The sequence below is a fragment of the Coturnix japonica genome, chromosome 1, assembly GCF_001577835.2.
Source record: "Coturnix japonica isolate 7356 chromosome 1, Coturnix japonica 2.1, whole genome shotgun sequence".
In the NCBI taxonomy this organism is placed as follows: Eukaryota; Metazoa; Chordata; class Aves; order Galliformes; family Phasianidae; genus Coturnix; species Coturnix japonica.
In genome coordinates, this window is record NC_029516.1 from 39,441,755 (window position 1) to 39,461,405 (window position 19,651).

Genomic DNA, 19,651 nt, shown 5'->3' on the forward strand with positions numbered 1-19,651 from the left:
CCAGTTCTGTGAACGTTTTCACAGTGTGAAAGGCTATAGCACATGCCTCATTTTCAACAACTGCAACATATAAATAGAATTAACATCAGAAAAGTCAGGGCATTATGCAAACTAGTTACATAGCATATACGGCTTATTTGCATGTTTTTATATACATTTCAGTAACATGCAGGAAACAAGTAACTGAATCACCAAATTAGCTAAAAAAATAACTAAAAAAGCTAAAAAAACTATTTTGCTGAAAATACCAATATATTGACAGGGTTTCTTAATATTTTTTGTGATTACAGTTCAAAAGAAAGTAGCTATGTACTGACAGTTACACTTAAGATATTACACTGACACAATGACTATGTTCCCATCACTGTGTTCACAAAGTAAGTTGCTTCAGTTTGGATCTTAGATGAAAGCATACTTTTCACTAGGTTTGAAAATAACTGTCCTTATGTCTTAAGAATTTGTACAAATACTGAAAAGATAAGCTGCTCAGAGTTTAATAATCTGTGTAGGTTGTAAATAGTAAACACCTATAGTACAAAGCTTCACCTTAACTATCTAGAGTTGTGCCCAGTTTGGTATTTCTCAGTACAAGACAGTACATTGACAGATAATGACATCCTGGCAAATCCAGAAGGAGATGAGCAAGATGGTCAAGAGATGAAACACATGAAAACTAAGGAGAGACTGAGAACCATGCTTGCTCAGCTTCAGGGAAGGCAGGCCATATGGAGATATTACTGCCACCTAAAATAACTAATGGATAAATAATGGAAAAGATTGAGCCAAAAATTGATGAGAGAACCACTGTGACAGAATTAGGGACAACAGACAAATTGGAACATGGGAAATTCTAGCTACACACTATGTGAAATATTTTCACCAGTATAACATCAATAGCAAACTGCCTGGATGGGTGACGTGATCTTCATCTTTACACATACTCACAAATGAACTGCTTAACAACCCTTTCTGTAAAGAAGTTTTCCCTGATATCCTACCTAAACCTCCAATGACAATGAAGAAGAATCCTTAAGGATACACAAGTGCAGATTGTATTTTTTCTCTCTAAATAGATCAGAAGGGATGAAGAATTGCTTAAGCTAAGCAAAAATGATTGAAAAAGAATGAAGTGGGTATGTGCTGGTCTTTTGTAAAATAATCTGATAACCGGATAAAAGAACTTCAGTTATCTGAAAAGCAAGAGACTAGAAAAGAGTTCTTTCAGTAGGACCAGAAACCATAAGTGGATTTGATGTGCCTTGACAGGTTTGCAAAGAAAATAATATACAGTTGTATTACCTTTGATAATCAGTAGGAAACGAGTAACCCAGGGGTTTAATATGATGCTGTTGGAGGTGACACATCAGGGAAGAAAATGAGCTTCACTAGAGGCTGATGACGTCTTCTAATACACAGATACACAAACACAGTACAATTCACGCAATGCCAAATAGTAACTAGGAGGGAGCTGGCAGTGAAGGTGGGACGGGAAGAAATCCAACATCTCCCTTCTGCCTTTGATTTTTAGAAAGAAAAAGTGAAGCCTCTACATCCTAGGGAAATCAAGATAGCTTCAGATGAAAGTGTCCAAGAGATTGGACTGTTCACCCAATTAAGAAACAAGTAATCATTCCACAAACAACAGACGTAGGTAAGGCACACAGATGCTGAACAGAATGATTATTCCAAAAGGTAAAATGACATGAAGCAGGGAGGACCAGATAAGGTCGCCAGAATTTTGCAAAGTGTTACTTACAACACTGGGGAGGAAAGTCAGCTGAAAAAAAACATAAGAAAGATTAGAACAGTTGTCCTTGCGGCTGCAGTCTGAATTGCAAGGGTACAGAAACAACACTAGACAGAAAAAATATGCAGACTGAATACTGAGAGGTGGGAACCAATGCTGAATAGGAGATGAAGATAACAGAAAACCAAAAACATAGTGATTGCTGTCTGTCAAAAGAGATGAATATGAATTTTGAAGCAACATTTTTGTAATAAAAAAAATGTAAAGCCAACTACAGTGAAATGAAGAGAACGCTGTCAGCAGTGGGTCAAGTTAATCCTAGAATAAGTTCTGGACATAAAATATTATAAATTGCTTTCATATTAAATGAATTAAGGAAGGAGATTAAATGACTGACAGATTTATAGGCACATAACAAAGAATCACAGTGCAGCTGTACATTTGGATTCTGTGGTCAGTATCAAGAACAGGAAGTAGTGAACAAGGCATATTTTGAATTGACAATCAATAAATTTTATCCACTGTAATCTTCAATCTGTCAAGTCCACTAAGGAGACATCTGTCAGTCTGAGAATTACTTTTGACTGAAATTATCTCAAAGATCCATACTGTATTGTGAAAACATAATACATCAACTACTGAAACTTAAATGATATGGAGCTACAAAGGCTGTTCCAAAAGTAATGCCTCCTATTTTATTAACTTGTCCTCACAGTGTCACAGGTGGACACTGGTGGTATAGCACTAGAGATTGAACCTTCCCACCAATATTCCACTACATTTTGTTGCCATAAGGTGAGCGGTCTGGAGCACAAGTCTTATGAGGAGCAGCTGAGGGAGCTGAAATCATTTAGTCTAAAGAAGAGAAGGCTCACAGAAGACCTCATTGCACTCTACAACTTCCTGGAGGGAGGTTGTGATGAGGAGGGGTTTGGCCTCTTCTCCCAGACAACAAACAGGACCCAAGGAAATGACCACAAGTTGTACCAGAAGAGGTTTAGATTAGACATAAAGAAAAACTTCTTCTCTCAGAGAGTGGTCAGGCACTGGAATGGCTGCCCTGGGAGGTGGTGCAGTCACCGTCCCTAGCAGTGTTCAAGAAGCATCTGGATGAGGAGCTACAGGAGGTGGTTTAGTATCTTGTGGTAGCAACAGTAATGGGAGGATGTTTGGACTAGATGATCTTGTAGGTTCTTTCCAACCTTGTGATTCTATGGCAGAAGAAGGGCAATCGTATCTTGACACAGAAGTGTGTCTGAAGCAAAGGTGTGTCATTGAATCCCTCAATCCAGAAAAAAAATGCACCCACTGACACTCATCAATGCTTGTTGAATTTTTATGGACACCAAACAATGGATGTGAGCACAGTGAGGTAGTAGGTGGTGTGTTTCAGCAGTGCCATCAGTGAAATAAAAGACAAGCCTCATTCTGGATGGCCATGCACAGCTGTCACACCATGAAATGAAGACCGTTTTGATCAGCATAACCATGTGAATTGCCTAATGCTGGTGACAGTGTAGAAAAATAGTGTTTTTAGCTGAGATTTTGCTTTATCAAATAGTGTTATTGTGCTCTTTGTGTCTGCTGTGGTTTCCACAGAAATAAATAGAGGGCTTACTTTTGGAATGACCTAAATACCATCTCTCAAACAGCATTATTATATTTTTATTTATTTTTGAAGAAAAGGTTTCTTTTGGGATGTGAACCTCTATAATGATTTCCATTGAACAACCTCGAAGTATTTTATAAACTACCCTTATAATATGCCTTTTTATAAAGCATTCACAACAAAGGAAAACAGCAGAAACCACACCGGCTGCCCATTCACATGTATCAACCCCTCAGCTACACAAATTCTTGTCATGGTAATTTAAATTGCTCAAGATAAATCAGACCTTCACGTGAACAGATTCAGAACTAAAAGATATATTTAAATCATCTAGAATAGTACATCTTTCAGGACTTTATACTAGAAGAGCATATTTCTCCTCCTACAAAACTAGAGTTAAAACACTTCATCCTTTTCCTCCCACATGCTATAGCAATGTCATATGAAAAGCTAACACTAGAAGGAACTAACCCAATGATTCTTTCTTGAAATGTTATATTTTTTTTCTTCCCTGGAAAAACTGGAATTTCTATTGGAATCTCATCAGTGAGGCAACTACTCTTTAGGTTTCTCATTATTTGAAGCTAAGGACAGCTACAAAAATTATCTGTGAAAAAGACAGAGATTTTAACAGCAATATCAAGACAGAATTAACATGGGCTTCTAATTAGAATTTCTACTTATTACATTAATAAAATTGCTAGTATAATGTGGAAGCTTCACTATTACACCATCTTCTGGTTAGCCTTGGGAACTGTGGGGAAAAACAAGCTTAAGTTGAGAAGTTAGAATATTGAGCTCTGAGCAATCAACAACTTATTAAAAATGTACTTTATACACACAGACAAAAAACTATTTTCAGTAATACCTTTAAAGCTAAGCTAGGTAAGTATTATTATTTTTTCCTTTCTTTTTTTCTTTCATTTTGGCTCAGAAAGCAACTTACCGAAGTACCAGAAGATGGAGAGGGACTAATCTCTACAACAGGTGGGTCAACTGTTAGTGTATCTGCCACATCAAATATAGGATTGACCTGTTGAAAATTAATTTCATTCCTCATTATTTACATCAGTACAAGAAGGGAAATAGGACTGAAAGCTACAGTGAGGAATTGCTATTCACAACAACCTAAAAACAAGCCTTAAGAATAAAGGTAGGATGCTGATGCACAACATAAAATGCAATTGTATAGTGCAGAAAGAGAATCCAGACATGCATTTATTAGAGAAATCATTTATATTTTGTAAAAACCTGATTCCTCAAAACTAACTCAAACATTCTTAGCCTAAGTAATAGGAGGTTTAGTTTCATTATAAATGAAGAAAAATTAAGTCAAAAATACCAGCTTGACATAGATTTACCATGACCAGCTACCTCAAATACATGCAACTTAAAAAACAGATAATTAAAAAAAAAAAAAAAAAGGCCAATGCTGTTGCTGAAATACTGAACAGTAGGAATTCTTCACAAAACTTCCAAACTGCATAACTCATCTGAAAGTGTTTTTACATGTTTTGACATGTGTATACTGCTTTCCTCTTAATTGACACAGACACCCACGAATCTCTACTGTATCAAAACTCAGTCTTAAGAGCAGTGAACAACTTCAGGCAGTTGAATCAATGTTAGTACTGTAGCACAGGGCAGAAATATAGTGAAGCTAGTCTTATATGGAATACCAAGTTAATGCCATCAGTAGGTTTTCAGTACCAGAGCTAGTTTATAGCCACCAATAAAGACAATATAGAAAGCTTTAGCTGTCGTGTTTGCATCACCCGTACTGTCTGCTCTGGTTTGCCAGTGGTTCATACCACTTCACTAAAGTCAAAACATACAGACTTAAAAATTATTACACAGATTTTTACTTCACTGAAACAGAGACTTCCAGCATGTACACTGCTAGCATACCTACAATATTCACACCACCACTTACCTTCATGATTATCACAATTAAAAAACCTTATAGTTCAGTACCGCATAGCTAAAAACCTGCATCATACAGGATACTCTCTTCCCCCTTGTATAATCTTTTTTTATATGAAAAAATTTAGTAAACATATGCATTGTAAGAAGGCACAAAAGCCAAATATTTTGCTAGCCAGAAATTGTGTTTTGTGCCAAGCAGTGCCAGTTATGGAGTTTTACAGCCCAATGTGCCCAGCTTCTTGTGCTAAATATGTTAAGGGAAAAGGAAACTTGTTTAGTTTGTAAAGGCTGAAATAAAAAGCACAGACAAAATTCACAGGACTAGATGACTTTCAAATCACCATGAAGTCTGGTGTAGCAAAGAGAAATGAACTTCCCTTTTCCAACTTTGCATCAGTAGTCCAACAGCAGCCTTAGCAGAGGTGGTATTAACTCTATCTAATTCATTTTAAAGTAGAAAAAAAAAAAACAAACAAAAAAAGAAACATAAAAAAATAATCTTTCATAAGAAGACATTGATGCTAAATAAAAGACACTAGATTGGTAAATTAATAAAATTAAAGGATGAAATTCTAAATGACTCATGCAAAACGTTTCCTAGAAAAATGATATAGCTAGCTGTTAAATAATCTCTCCAAACATAATAAGAAGAAATTTAGCTTTGAAGTTGATTTACACTATTGTTTCTTCCATAGACAAACAAGGCAAACAAGCAGTAGCCGTATATCTCGACTGCCATCTAGTGTACATGCGGATTTCATGCATCTGTGAAAATACAACTGCAAGTACACTGAAATTTAAATGAGAAACTATATTAACATTAGATTACCATGCTGAAGTTGGAAACTTCATATATGTTTAAAAATAGATAGCACTGGGATTTTAACATGTTAAGGGAAATCACACTTTCTATAATTGTCACCAAGTGGAGTGCATCTCTTGGAATACTGCAGAACTGTGCTACTGATTGAACGTAATGTTTTCAAATGCCCTCAACAGCTCAGTAATTCAAAAAGGAGACAGTCAATGGGGCTCACCTCATTTTAAACTTAGACATACTGCTGTATTTGTGCTAATCATCCAAGATTACCTCCAAGGTCACTGGAGAAAAGCAAGTACTTTAAGAGAATAAGTCACTTCCTTACATTTCCAAGGAAAACCCTAGAAAACACAGAAAAATGCTAGAAGAACTTGATGAGCTTTTAGATCAATAACAAGATCTTCTCACAACAACTCAAGGTTTTGGAAAGAGGGACTTCTACTACTTCATCCTGCTCGTTGAAGACTCAGATATCTTCTGCAACAGTTCAGTGTGTTACTTCAGTAGAAACCAGACTAACGCCTGCACGCACTTTTTTTTCTAATTAGACTTACACAAGAAACATGAAAGGAATTCAATAGGATTATTTGCCTGTATCAACTAGCCTAGTAATGTTAATATGACTTTGTAAGCTATGGGTGCTTTCAAAATATTGTACACAGCAACAAAAAGTTTTCTGGTACATACAGTCTAAATTTAATTATAAATGTTACACAGACAGTGGTTGTAAGTTTCCAGTTTCCTATATTGCAGTACATATTGCACTCACCTCAACTGACTGAAGCTTTTCATCATGGAGATGGGGTGATCTTGGGTAAATATCGAGAAGATGAGGAGGGTCATCAGTCTGTATTCTTCTAATGTGGTGTTTAAGAACTTCTTTATAATCAAATGAATCAAAGTTGGTTTTCCATAGTAATACCTGTAATAAAGCCACCGTGTCAGTAATTATTTCAAATGTATTCACTGATAGTTGTTAGCACCAACAGATCATAACATCAGAACAAGCCTGCTCTATTCTACAATACAGACACTTCCATATGGCATCTTGTACTTCACATCTAATATACATGGTTCAAAATTATTCAAATCACTTAAAAACAAATCAAAACAGAGGAACCAAGAAGATGCTTAAAAGATGCCACAACAGTCACAAAACAAAGAAAATTTTTGCCTCAATGGTTTATACTATTTTCTGCTATATCAAAATGTCATACGCTATCAATTTTTTGTTCCCTGTGATGGCTTGGAGAAGAGAAAGTCTTCTTGACTTGAGGAAGTCTGAAGGGGCATTAGAAACTGTCAAGATCAACATAAATCAAAAGCACTTGATTTTGTGACAGGATACTGTTTTCTGGACCTTGTCCAATTGCATTCAAAGTACTTATTATTTCAACAGTCACACCATGGTCAAAAGTGGAGGTAAGTTACCAGAATGAAGAGTTAAGGCAGTAGAAGGCAGACTACCCAACACAACAGAGTAAGACCCAATCACAAAGTACAATACTGCTCTTTGATGTAACCAAATAATTGTAAATGAAAGTAATTTCATTAAATTTAGTGTAAGTTTACATGATTTCTGCCATATACTTTAAATACTGAGAAAAAATTAATAAAAAGAAGTTCATAACACTTAGAAGAAAATGGCAATTTCCAGAAGACCGATGCTGATTTCTTATAGTTATCCTCTGAATTAGGAAAAAAACAAAGATTGAAGCATGGTCTACTTTACACAGTCTAACTTAAAAATCACTTGCTTGTAAGAGCAAGAGTATTTACGGCAACTATTAAAAATGTTTTTCAGGAAAAAAATATATGTGTAAGCATCAGAAAGGTCAAACCTGTAAGCAGAAATTCTAGGAAGATTAAATCATACTTCCAGTATAATCTTAAGTAGATGGATTGTTACAAAGCTCATTTCAAGTTCAACACCTTCCGTGATTGCTTAGCGCAGTACTGAAGGGCCAAAATGAGGCCTCCCCAGAGCCTTCTCTTCTCCTTGTTGAACAAGCCCAGCTCCCTCAGCTTTTCTTTATAAGTAATCCAACCCTTTGATCATCTTTCTGGCTCTCCTATGAACCTGTTCCAACAGCTCCACGCCTTTCTTGTGCCAGGGGCTGCAGACTTGGATGCAGTACTCCAGGTGGGGCCTTACAAAGGCAAAGAAGAGGGTAGCAACCACTTCTCTCACCCTACTGGATGTTCTTTTGGCACAGCCTGGGATACAGTTGGCTTTCCAGGCTGTAAGAGCACACTGCTGGCTCATGTCCAGCTTTTCATTCACCAAAACCCACAAGTCCTTTGCAAGACTGATCTCAAGAAGTTTTCTTCCCAGTCCGCACCCATATCTGCGGTCCCAGACCCAAAACCTTGCTCTTGGCCTTGTTGAACCTCATTCAGTTCATGTGGGTCTAGTTTTCAAGTCTCTCCAGGTTTCTCCAGATGGCATCCCTTCCTCCTATTGCATCAACTGCACCATTCAGTTTGGTATCATCAGCAAACTTGCTAAGAGTGCACTCAATCCCACTATCTAGATCACTGATAAAGATATTTAACAGTACTGATCCCAAGACAGACCCCTGGGGGGCACCATCTATCACCGGCCTTCACTTGGACACAGAGTCACTGTGTAATGCTCTAGCTGTGGCTATCCATCCAATTCCTTATTGAGGTTGCTAGGCTTAATAGTATGGTTTTCTCCAACAACACTGTTTAATATGTATGAATTAATACTATTTGCAAGAAACCTACTCATTTGACACTGAATATTTCTATTAAAAACCACCTCCTTACTGTAAATAGAATGACCTGTAGAGAAGTGCCTAGTATCTCCTTCTCATAATATCCAATCTAACATAGTTAAGCTTATGTTTTTAAATAACGTATTTACCACTTTTCTACCAAAATTTATCTTTAGTGTAAAACACTCTTAGACAAAATGCCAAGAATGTCAGCCTACTCTAATTAACATTAACTGTAACAAACACTGAGAAGACATTTAATTTCAAAAGACTATACTACAAACCTGACCATCTGCTCCACCTGAGGCAAATTTTTCACCACCTTTTGAAAAGGCCACAGAAAAGACAGGTCCCTGAAGGAAAAAACAAAATTGCAGAGTAAAATGCAATGACTGTAGTCATAGTATTTTAATACACAGAAAAAGAAAAGAAAAAAAAAACAAAAACAAAAAACATAGTTATTTAATATTTTTAAATTACTCAATGTTAAGCATGCACACAATACTGACGGATTAATTGCACAGTTGTAGCCAAAATTGATGTGTTTCCTTACACGCTTGTAGAAAGGTATACTAACAAAACACTTTGCCATCCACTGAAATTTAATCTTCAACTATAACAAGATGTTGTGTTACTTCCACTCAAAAAAAAAGATAATGAAGAACTGATTAAAATCTCCACGTCAAGAGGGTTACAGGCCTTATGAGGAGTGGCTGAGGGAGCTAGGATTGTTCAGCCTGGAGGAGACTCATGGGAGACCTCATAGCTCTCTATAACTTCCTGAAGGGAGGTTGTAGTGAGCTTGGGGTCGGCATTTTCTCTCATGCAGACAGTGATAGAACTAGAGGGTTCGGTTCCAAGCTGCACCAGGGGAGATTCAGGCTGGAGATTAGGAAGTATTACTTCTAGGAAAGGGTAGTCAGGTATCGGAATGCACTGCCCAGGGAGGCGGTGGAGTCACCGACCATGGGAGTGTTCAAGAAATGTTTGAATGTTGTGTTGGGGGATATGATTTAACTGGGAAGTATTGGTGATGGTTGGACTCGATGATCTTCTAGGTCTTTTCCAACCTTGATAATTTTGTGATTCTGTGATTCTGTTAAGGTATATACCTTGTGTCCGTGAAGTGTGTAAATAAGTCTTCCTTCTAAGAGGTCCAGAATCTTAAGGGTACCGTCAGTAGAAGCAGTGATGAGATAGTTACCAGAAGGATGGAACGATACACAGTTAACTTCTGCTCTGTGAACTAATTTACAGAAGATAATATTTAAAGTCTACATAAGGAAATATAAACCATTTCTGTGCTCTTTTCTACTTCCCCACTCTAAAAAAGTGTTTAGGATAATCAGAATGCGGCTACAGAAAGATTACTTACAAAATACCATCATGATCTGCTTCTGTACTTTCTCAAATAAAGAATGAAATCACATAAATCAAAGTAAATTACATTTTGCAAGGAAGAGTCCCACCCTAAAGAAAACACAACTATGTTGCTTTTACCTTTGTAATGCTGTAGCAGCTTGTTCATTCGAATATCCCACAGTTTCACAGTATGATTAGAACCTGCAGATGCTATACATGTACCGCTTGGGTTGAAATCTGCAAAATTTGGAAACCTAAATATAATTCATTAAAACAGACCAATTATTTGTTTTGGTAGAAATACTTGTGTTTTTCTTTTTCTTTCTTTCTTTTTTTTTTTTTTAAATAAAGTATTAACATTGAGTATTTAAGAAATACCTTACTTGAGTTTCCAAAGAACTTAAATAAGCATGAGTAAACAAAATGTGCCTGATAAATCATAGACTCATTAAGGTTGATGAGACTGTAATCTGGATATTTGTTGTAAATTTCTTTAAAAAGGACAGCTTACTGACTCAGATATCCACAACTGATACTGGCATACAAAATTCCTAGAAGAAAATGCTGCAAAATCTATTCCTGACCATAATGGTATTGATGTACAGAAGAATCAAGAGTTTTTAAGTAGGAAGTAAAATAAACGTCTCCATACACAGATGTGGCAGATTAATGAAGCTAACAAAATACAGTCCTTGTCAACAGCAAGTAGAGAACTCTTAGAATTCCAATATTAAATAGCATTATCTTACCCAAATAAACATGAAAGTGTTTAGTAATCCAAGAACAATCTAACGACTCTATGCTATTTCTTAACTATGGGAAAACAGCTGGATAGATGCAGCTAATTTCATTATTTAGGAAAATGCTAAAATTAATTATTTTAGCTTATATGGGTGGTAGAAAAACTTACAACCTATCTTCAATAGCACACATTAGCAAAACACAGATTTAATCTTATTAAAACGATATACTTACACTTCTTTTTAATAGCAACACTTACCCTTCATAATCTATCAAACTATCAATACATGTTTTATTTATTGTATCCCAGATCTTCACAGATTTGTCCTCACTGCACGATGCTATTAGTCTTCCATCAGGTGAAAATCTGGAACATGCAAATGTATAGATTACTAGTCTCAGAAGTATCAGTCACATTGTATTCTAGACATAAGCAGCAAAGCACTGGAACCAGGAAAGTCTACCCAGAATTAAAATGTAAAGCATTCAAAGAACATTTGAATTTATCATATTTCTCAGGAAGCAATAAAACTGGAAACCTCCCTCTACACTTTTGTTTTTCCATTTCACAGGCAACTACAATAAATCCAAGATTAATATTAAGATCCATAAGTGATGGAAGGAGGAAAACAACAGTAATGGCAACATAAGGTTGGCATTTCAGATACCAGTGAGATAATAACAGAAAACTATAAGCGAAAGAGGACAAAGGAGAACCTTGCATTCAATTTTAACTTACATATATAATCCCCTGTGACTTCTCTCTCAAATTCCAAACTGTCAGCAAAACATTTCTTGGTTTAGCAGACTAGGTTTTTAAACAATAAAATTGATATGTCTATAATTTCACTAATCTTCACTATTTCTACATAACAATCAACTGCACAAGGACTTCAGAATGCTACCCACAAACACTGACATGCTATTTCCGACAGCTTCCATTTTTCTTTTCAAGATTAGATACTTTGGAATTTTGTAGGGCTTTACAAGTATTATGTTTCTTCTCCAAGATGTTAAAAAGTGGGCCTCTTAGCTGGAGATTTGCCAATAATATGGAAACATATTATGAAAGAACGATCTTTGTTTTTTTGTCTTTGAAGATCTGCTCTGCCTTAAATGGGATGTTAATCTTAGCTTTCAGTACAAAGACTTTATTTTAACTTCTCCAGTTCTGTAAATTTAACTCATTTTGACTCATAACCTTTTTACTGTTTGAAGAATAGTTAAGAAAACTCTGCCATGAATAATGAAACTAGACATAAGTGAATGCTACAAAGTAAGTTGTTACCAGAAAACAGATATATGCAGGATAGTGGAAGGAAACAGGATACTCCACGATGTATGACCTAAATGTCCCTTGTTCAGTATATAAGACCTAAATGTCCTTTAGAGTAAAAGGATTAAGAATCAGTGGCTGATTTACTATGTGCACATATCAACACAGAGCAAACATTCAGATTTTAATTTGGAAATATAGACAAAACGTGTGTGTTAGGTATTCTTTTATTACAATTTTATTATTAGCAATAGATCAGCTTACGCCATTCACAGATTTTTCCTCTCTTAGTTCTGTTTTAGGAAATAAAAACCTTTTGAAAGGAGTTCTGAATGCAGAATCCACCACGAATACCCCTGTGCAGAGAGTAAAACCACAGCTTACTTGGCACAGCGAACCCAGTGAGTATGTTGAAACAGTGAAAACAAAAGGCGCCGACGCTGAACACTCCATATTTTCACTGATTTATCATTGGATGCTGAAACTAGAAAGTGGCCATCGTGTGAGAAGCTCACGCTACGAACAGATGCTGTATGACCTTTCAGTACTGATGATTCACCGTGACTGAAAAAAAACCACAACAATAACATTAAATAAAAATAGGGTTAAAAACACACACACAGAAAAAAAAAATATTATCTACTTGGAAGACTACACCTCATCCAAACAAAAAAAATAAGCAATACACACTGGCTAAATCATTGCTGCCTATTTTTATATATATATAAAATATATATAAGGCAAAATTAACTATATTATATATATATATATATATATATATATATACACATTATTTGCAGGTAAAACATTAAAATACAGACTTAAAAGTGATCTTATTTAAGACGATCAATATTTGGAAATTATTGCAACTATCACTACCAGCCTCCATGCAGTATTTGAAAAAAGATTTATTAAATACTTTGATACAGTAATCAAGAAAATGTTTAAGAGTTAAAACAACACCGGTCTTTCCAAGATCATCCTGGATTGCTCACAATTACAAACTGCTTGAAAATAAGTCTGAGATGACAAATCAAATACAATATTTTCATTAGAAATGCTTTTTGTTTCTTTCATCATTTGTCTCTCCAAAAAGAAGTACAGTCAAGTAGTTCTTCTAAAAGAAATAAATCCATTAACCTGGAAATATATTATCAAGTGTATTCCTGCAGACTCATGAGATCATAGTGTCTAAACTGCTAAACTACTCCCTGGAAGAACAATCAGTAAAGCATCACATTACCTGTGCTCTTCTGTATCTGTCAATACTCAAGCAGGGATGTAGGAAGCAAACATAAACATTTACTACGAAAGGGCCCCAACATTCACACTACACGTTAAAGAAACGTACAGCCAGCACCTCCCAGTGACACTTACATGCAAGGAATCCACAGTCTGACAGTACGATCCTGGGAAGATGAAGCAAGTAGCTGTCCCTCTGGTGAGAAATTCACGCTGGTCACAGCATCCGTGTGACCTACAAATTTGTAAGCTCTGCACTGTTTCTTCAGCTTCCATATCATAAGACACCTATCCAAAGAAGAGGTAGCTGGCAAGAAATGATTAAAACATATTATGAGTCTGCCAATTGTTATTTGAAAAAACAGAGCAAACGATTACAGATATGGATTCACCATCCACTCGCTAGTTTGGGAGGGCATTAGGGGAGGGAGAATTTACTGGATTTCAATTGATAGTTCTGTTTGCCTGGCCTTAATACAAGCCTGGCAGCCAGAAACATCAACACCAGTTTATGGCAAAGATATAAAAAGACTGGAGAAGTGAAAGCTAATAATGCTTAACAGCTAGCTCTCCCACATATAGAGCAAACAAGCTGAACATCATGCATATCATGAGTATGAATCCAGATACAGTGTTACTAAATACTAAGAAAGTCACTAAAAACAAGAGAAACTTTTCAATGATAAGTTCAGAAACTTTGTTCTCTGAGATGGATTTTTTTATATATTTATTTTTTAGCACCTAGTACTTAACTCAGAAGAAACGGACAATCTTAAAATCAAGATAAAATTTCTAACACTTCAAATACCTAAACTGAGATGTGCATCTAAAGAACATGTATCTAAAGATGATAACTAACTCCGTAATTCTAATTAAGAATGCAGTTTTCAATACTGGCATTTGGATAGCTCAAAATATGATGTAAACTTCTTGGCCTGTTAATAGAAAACAGTACAACTTTCAGTTTTTCCAGTCATCTTACAAGTTGATTACACTACCTACTTAACATATCTCCCATCTTAAAAAAATCATTACTATAGAAGGAGGAAGGGAAGAAGTAAAATGACTTTCTTGAAACTGAAGAATGAAGAAAAGGGAAAAGGGAAAAAAGAGAGATGGGTCTTCTCTTCCCAGCCAGACTCTTTCAGGCACCAGCATAGCACTGGCAGCAACTGAAGAAATGAAGTCAGTTTATTACCATACATGCCAAGGCAAACCTTAAATAAAATATTAGACTTTAAACTCTCCTTTAAGACTTGGCTGAGATATGGCATTTTCCTTCCCAAATGGCTTCTGCTAAAAGATGTGGAACCAGACTTTTCCAGTACCCATATCAGTAGATGTAAATCTGACAGAAGTATAGGATGTTTAACCACACCCCTGTTCCAACTTTTCTGGTCTCTTTTTTTCACAGTAAGCTTTTACTAAAGGCACTTGAGTGATTTTTGTTATTGTCTTTGATTCAGAAAAATATGACCTGGAGTGGCATAAACAAGAGGAAAAAAAAAAAAAGAAGTGAAAAGTAAGCCAAAATAGAATTTGGAGGAGTCACATTAAAAACATGGAACAGACAAGATTGATGTTTCCTAAAATTAATAATTATCTATGGAAAATGAATAAGTACCTCCCAGACTGCTGACAGGCCTTCAAATACTGTCCTTCCTTGCTCCCAGTTCTAAAACTAAAGGAAATATTCTAAGAGATGACAGAATAATAAATTTAAAGCCTGGTTTCTTGCTGTTTGCTCTCTCTCAGAAAAATTATCTCATGGCTAATGACACAAGCAATGACATTCTTGTTTTCCTGGGACACCTACAAACACATTCCTTGCTCTCCCTTTGGACTCCCCACTGCCTGTGCTGAAATAGCATCCTTTCTCCATCTTTAGGGAGGTTTCTCTCTTCAAGTCACCACCTCATTACCAAGAATATAAAGGCTATTTATTGTCTCTGTTGCTGCAGTTCAAGCCCAGTTAACACCACTCCAGGAACAGAACAATGGAGGAGTTCAGAACTTGCACAGTAACAGGCAGACCAGACACAGAATTCTTTTCCCAAAGCAATGTGAATCTGTGTTTGAGAAGCATAAGCCCAGAGAAAGAAACTAAATCAAACCTTTGAGCCCACGTCCAACTTTTGCCGCTGGGCTGCAAAGGAAGTTAGGTCCCCTTACCATGAATATGCCTCAGACCTATCCAAGGAGGCTGAAACTGACTTTGGAGTATGTGGTAAATACCTAATCTTTTTTCTCTAAAGTCAAATATTTTATTTCAGGGAGGAGTCTGAAGGGCAATACTGTTGCCAAATGTAATTTCTGTTATCAGTACTAATCTTAAAAAGCTGTACACGTGTTAAATGCATGGCAGAAATCAGTTCTATCAAATTAACTCTTTTATTTCTCTTTATTCCACTTCAAAGGATTTTGTCTGCTTTATAACACTGCTTCTCCAGTTTACTCAGGCACAGTACCTTAGGAATTGTTTCTTCATCTTTTGATGAATTTTTCTTGTCTCAAGTTCACACTGTGCATACACTTAAGTGTGCAAAAGGAGAGGATCAAGAACCTTCCAACCCAGCTTATGTGGGGTCCTGCAGGGGCACAGACCAGACCTTGATGTTACCTCCTGCCAGCACTTTGCTACATATGGCAGTACCCTAACATTTGGCTTCCTGTTATCATACCTGTACTGGGCCCATACTATACTCCACTGCTAATTTAAAGCATCAGAAATGAAACAAAAGAAACATAGGAGGTCCAGAGCAGTTTTTAAAGGGGACTATATCAGAGGACTGCAGTACATTCTCCTCCCAGAAACACAACCAGCGCTCCATTTAGAGAAGAAAAAAAGTAACCAATGCCACTTAGCCATAGCAATGATAATACCTGACCATCTGCAACATGTAACTACAAAGATGAAAGCTAAAAACCACACAGAGGCTACTTCAATATGCAACTTAGTCCAGTTCATATACTTGGCTTCCTGTACACACACCCAAGTCTGAGGTAATGCTTGAAAATTTGTTTTGTGGTTATGTGTCATAATAGAAGGGAATACCAAAGAACAGAGACCTGGATTTAATGCAAAGGTCAAGTTTACACACTGCTTTGCTCCTGTTCTCTAAACAAACGCCTGGGCTTTCAATAAGCCAAGAAAAACGGCTAAGATACTTTGCAATGAAACCAAGCTCTGCTTTTCTTACAGACACACATGCTCAATTGTGATCAGGAACACAATGTAAATGCATACAAACGGACACGGTACAGCACATTGGAATGAGAAATGGGTGAACAGACATGCTGAGGTAAAAGTCCATTCACATACGTTGAGGCATGATGCTAACAGGTGTATTCACATGTGTGGCATGCACACCACACACACAGAGCTGTGAGGTGTGAATATGCGTCTTTAGGCATGTTTAGTTTGGCACCTTCACACCCATTGATTGATGTGGTATGTACACACATGCTGAAATGTATCTCCAGGGCTCTGCCTGCACACAGGCTTAATCTCACAGAGACAATCTCAGTGCCCAACAGTATTGCCACCAGCCTGAAACCACACACAGTATCTACCTTATGCAGGTAGTCTGAGATGCAGGCATTCACTGCCAATTTGTCCTCACTATCCTTTATAAATCTTGTGGATACCTGGAAGTGCTATCTCAAGTCCTCCTTACAGTATATAAAATACTTCCTGAAAGGCTTTTGAGACATAAAATTATCATCTTTTACTACTAATATTCACTTGCCAACATCAGTTCTAAAAATATTGGTCACTTGGCACAGGTTGTCAGAACTGTCAGTTTCTTGATACAGAGACCAGAGAAGTAGATGGAACATTTGGGGTCAGGATCAGAGAAGCAGATGGATCGATATTGTCTGGCACACTCTCAGCACTCATACTCAGGGTGCTGTCACAAAGAAAACCCCAACAAGAATTTCCAAATGTATGGCTTCCTGTACCTCACAGCTAAAGTCTGGCCACTCAAATTGTAAGTGTATCTACATAGCAACAAGAACAGTGTAAAAAAGCACAACTTTGTTTTAACTGCAGTATGAATAACATTTATATTAACCTGCAAAAAGTGTTACAGACTAGAGAAGTGATATTGATCTGGCTCATGATCTGGCTGGGTAAGTAATGTCTTATAGATTATACACCTCTTTCATTAGCTTCATGGGTTTTTGTTGTTTGGTTGGTAGGTTTGGTTATTTGTTCTTTTTTGAAGGATTTCTTCTGACTACTGTGGTTGACTTCCTACGCAAAAAGACAACTATTTGTTCGAGTTACAGAATATCAATGAAGAAAATAAATATTTTGACTGGAAACTGATTGATGCTGAATCCATTACTTTAGCTTGTTAAAAACTGGAGCATACTGCTCATTTTTATTTGACTTGCTTCCTTTTTAGTCTCCGAATCTTGTCATGTATTTCTCTAGCGATTGCACATAGAATTAATCCCCTTATATTTTCCCCCTACATCTTAATCTACTTTCTCTGTTCAGTTAAATATATCAAGGTATTTATAACCATCACTATCAGCTACTGTTCATTTCAAATACACTTATGATGTTTAAAAATCCCCTCCAATTTTTCACATTAAAAGAATACCGACAGGCAAAAAGGACACAAACTACCCTGATTCTCAGTCACACTCCCTCTTTGGTCACTTTCTATCTTTCAATTCATCTTTATCTTTGTGTTTCATTGCTATGAGCCATGAACAAAAATGATTCATGATCTGCAATGAAGCACTGTTTCTCTAGGCACATTTTCCAGCTACTAGGAAGGGCAAGTATTGTACTGAATAACATATTCAAGAATGGTAGTAGATATCCATCTGATAGACTTCCAGTTTATTAATTAGAAGTTTTAATCAAACATACTTTGAAATACTTGGCAGATCTTCACCTCAGCTATTAATCCCACTTTAAATAAAACCAGGGAAACGTAATTCAAGAAAATCCTTTCATCCTGGATCCCTGCTAGTATGTTGCTCTATTTAATCCATTAACGACAAACTTTTATTTTATTTAATTTCTGTCTGATAATATTTTCATCAGAGAATGAGCAGCAGATTTCCCAGAAGTCAGCTCGAGTCCAACTAGAGGTCAACATTTCCCTACAGACACGTACACACAATCTGGCTGTGTATCACATACCTGATTCAGAAAACACTTAACAGAAAACATTCTGCCTCTTCATACGCTTCAAACTAAAAAACCTGAAACAACGCTCATGGATCTGTATGAATGTTATGAAGTTTAAAAATGAGTTATGAAACTTCACAGAGGTTTTGAATAAGCCATCTTTTCAACGCTCTGCCACGACAGCTTGGAACTTTACTGTTTACACTACATGCATCAGTGTCAAGCAAAGAAGGGTTCAACTGAAAAGAAAGAAAACAAAGAGAGCACTACTCTCTACTGACCACACCAGTTTATCTTCTTTGGCAGGAAGAAGGTAATGAAAGTTCAGAAGCACAGTCTTTATGGGGCTACAGAGGGAAAACAGTATTTTAATCTTTTTCCATTGTTCTCACAGAGAACGTGGCTCAAAGCTTCAAGGCAACATTAGCAGAATTCAATCACAAGCCATGCAGGGACTCCCATTATCTATACCCAAGGCAGTATAATTTTGCCCCTTCTCCCAGTTCTACATAGTATATCCCTCTTCAGAATTATGGTTTGATTGCTGATCAACTCAGGAGCAAAACATTTCCACTGAAACAGTCCTGCCAAAAATCCAGGTGGTGACCTGGGCACAGGCAGACCATATACTGAGGCCCCCTGCTCAGTCTGGTATCCTAACAGTGGTGCCCTGTGCTGCCTGGAGATCTGCCTGAAGTACTTCCCTGTATCTTCTCCTCCTTGGGTCTCCCACCCAATGCTGGCAACAGCCTCACACTGATCCTCTTCAGCTTGCCACACAGCATTCCTTGGGCGCAAAGTGCCATGAACATGTCTTGAGAACACAGAGAACACAGCCCAACTTCACATACCTGCAGTACATGCTTTGGAGAAATCACAAACCCTAAATTGATGATTTCCCCTGGATTCACCTAATTGTCAACTTTAGCCATGTTTAATGACAAAAAGCCCCCACAGAATTATTATGTATTCAATTCAGGCTTTTAGTTCAAACATGGAAGACCTGAATTCCTAACTTTATCCTAAGCCCAACTG

The 19,651-nt window shown here is 36.8% G+C and overlaps 1 protein-coding gene across 2 annotated transcripts in view; it reads right to left on the reverse strand.

The window, feature by feature from the left end:
• POC1B (POC1 centriolar protein B) overlaps positions 1-19,651 on the reverse strand; it is a 42,258-nt gene that overhangs the window by 15,743 nt on the left and 6,864 nt on the right. Inside the window, exons 3-11 of one of the 2 annotated variants that reach the window (XM_015857798.2) lie at positions 13,600-13,771; positions 12,607-12,786; positions 11,206-11,313; positions 10,344-10,459; positions 9,956-10,089; positions 9,128-9,196; positions 6,872-7,024; positions 4,303-4,389; positions 3,863-4,110 (exon numbers count right to left, since the gene is read on the reverse strand). In XM_015857798.2, coding sequence (XP_015713284.1) covers positions 4,057-4,110; positions 4,303-4,389; positions 6,872-7,024; positions 9,128-9,196; positions 9,956-10,089; positions 10,344-10,459; positions 11,206-11,313; positions 12,607-12,786; positions 13,600-13,771 — 1,073 coding nt within the window. In that variant the 3' untranslated portion in view covers positions 3,863-4,056. Of the gene's footprint in view, positions 1-3,862; positions 4,111-4,302; positions 4,390-6,871; positions 7,025-9,127; positions 9,197-9,955; positions 10,090-10,343; positions 10,460-11,205; positions 11,314-12,606; positions 12,787-13,599; positions 13,772-19,651 lie in introns of those variants that run through there. The other variant, XM_015857790.1, reaches the window with a different exon arrangement.